The 431-nt window shown below is 71.2% G+C and overlaps 1 protein-coding gene across 1 annotated transcript in view; it reads right to left on the bottom strand.

Moving 5' to 3' along the window:
* Nucleotides 1-431, bottom strand: part of LOC102384893 — a 25,655-nt gene that overhangs the window by 23,874 nt on the left and 1,350 nt on the right. The window contains exon 2 of the mRNA XM_025191927.1: nt 394-405. Coding sequence (XP_025047712.1) covers nt 394-405 — 12 coding nt within the window. The remainder of the gene's footprint in view (nt 1-393; nt 406-431) is intronic.

Raw genomic sequence — 431 nt, 5'->3', positions numbered from 1 at the left:
GGCGGGGACGCGGGCTGCGGCACCGCGCGGCAGGCAGGGCGAGCAGCGAGGACCAGCAGGGACACGTGCACCCAGCCGGGACGGAGCCAGGTGCTTTCCCGCCCTGAACCCAGGGCTTTGGCTGCTGCCCCGGGCCCACGGGAGAAAGCCGCCTTCACCCCGTGGCTCTGACCCGCCTGTCGCTGCGGGGAGGCAGGGGGCCGCCCTGCTCCAGCAGGACCCGGGGCCAGGCGCCCGCGCGAGGCAGGAGCACTTCTCCCTGTGCACAAGGACCTGCTCTGCCAGGCCCCGGCGCCTGGCTGGCCCTGCTGAGAAACAGGCAGGCTGGAGCCCTTGCCACAGCCACGATTGCGGGCTGCAGCCAAGGAGGTGCGAGGCAGACCTGGTACTCACGTTTCTCCTTGGCTGTGGGGTGAAACAGAGACAGGACA

Source organism: Alligator sinensis, unplaced genomic scaffold (assembly GCF_000455745.1).
Source record: "Alligator sinensis unplaced genomic scaffold, ASM45574v1 scaffold1450_1, whole genome shotgun sequence".
Lineage (NCBI taxonomy): Eukaryota > Metazoa > Chordata > Crocodylia > Alligatoridae > Alligator > Alligator sinensis.
This window is presented reverse-complemented; position numbering and strand designations above follow the sequence as displayed.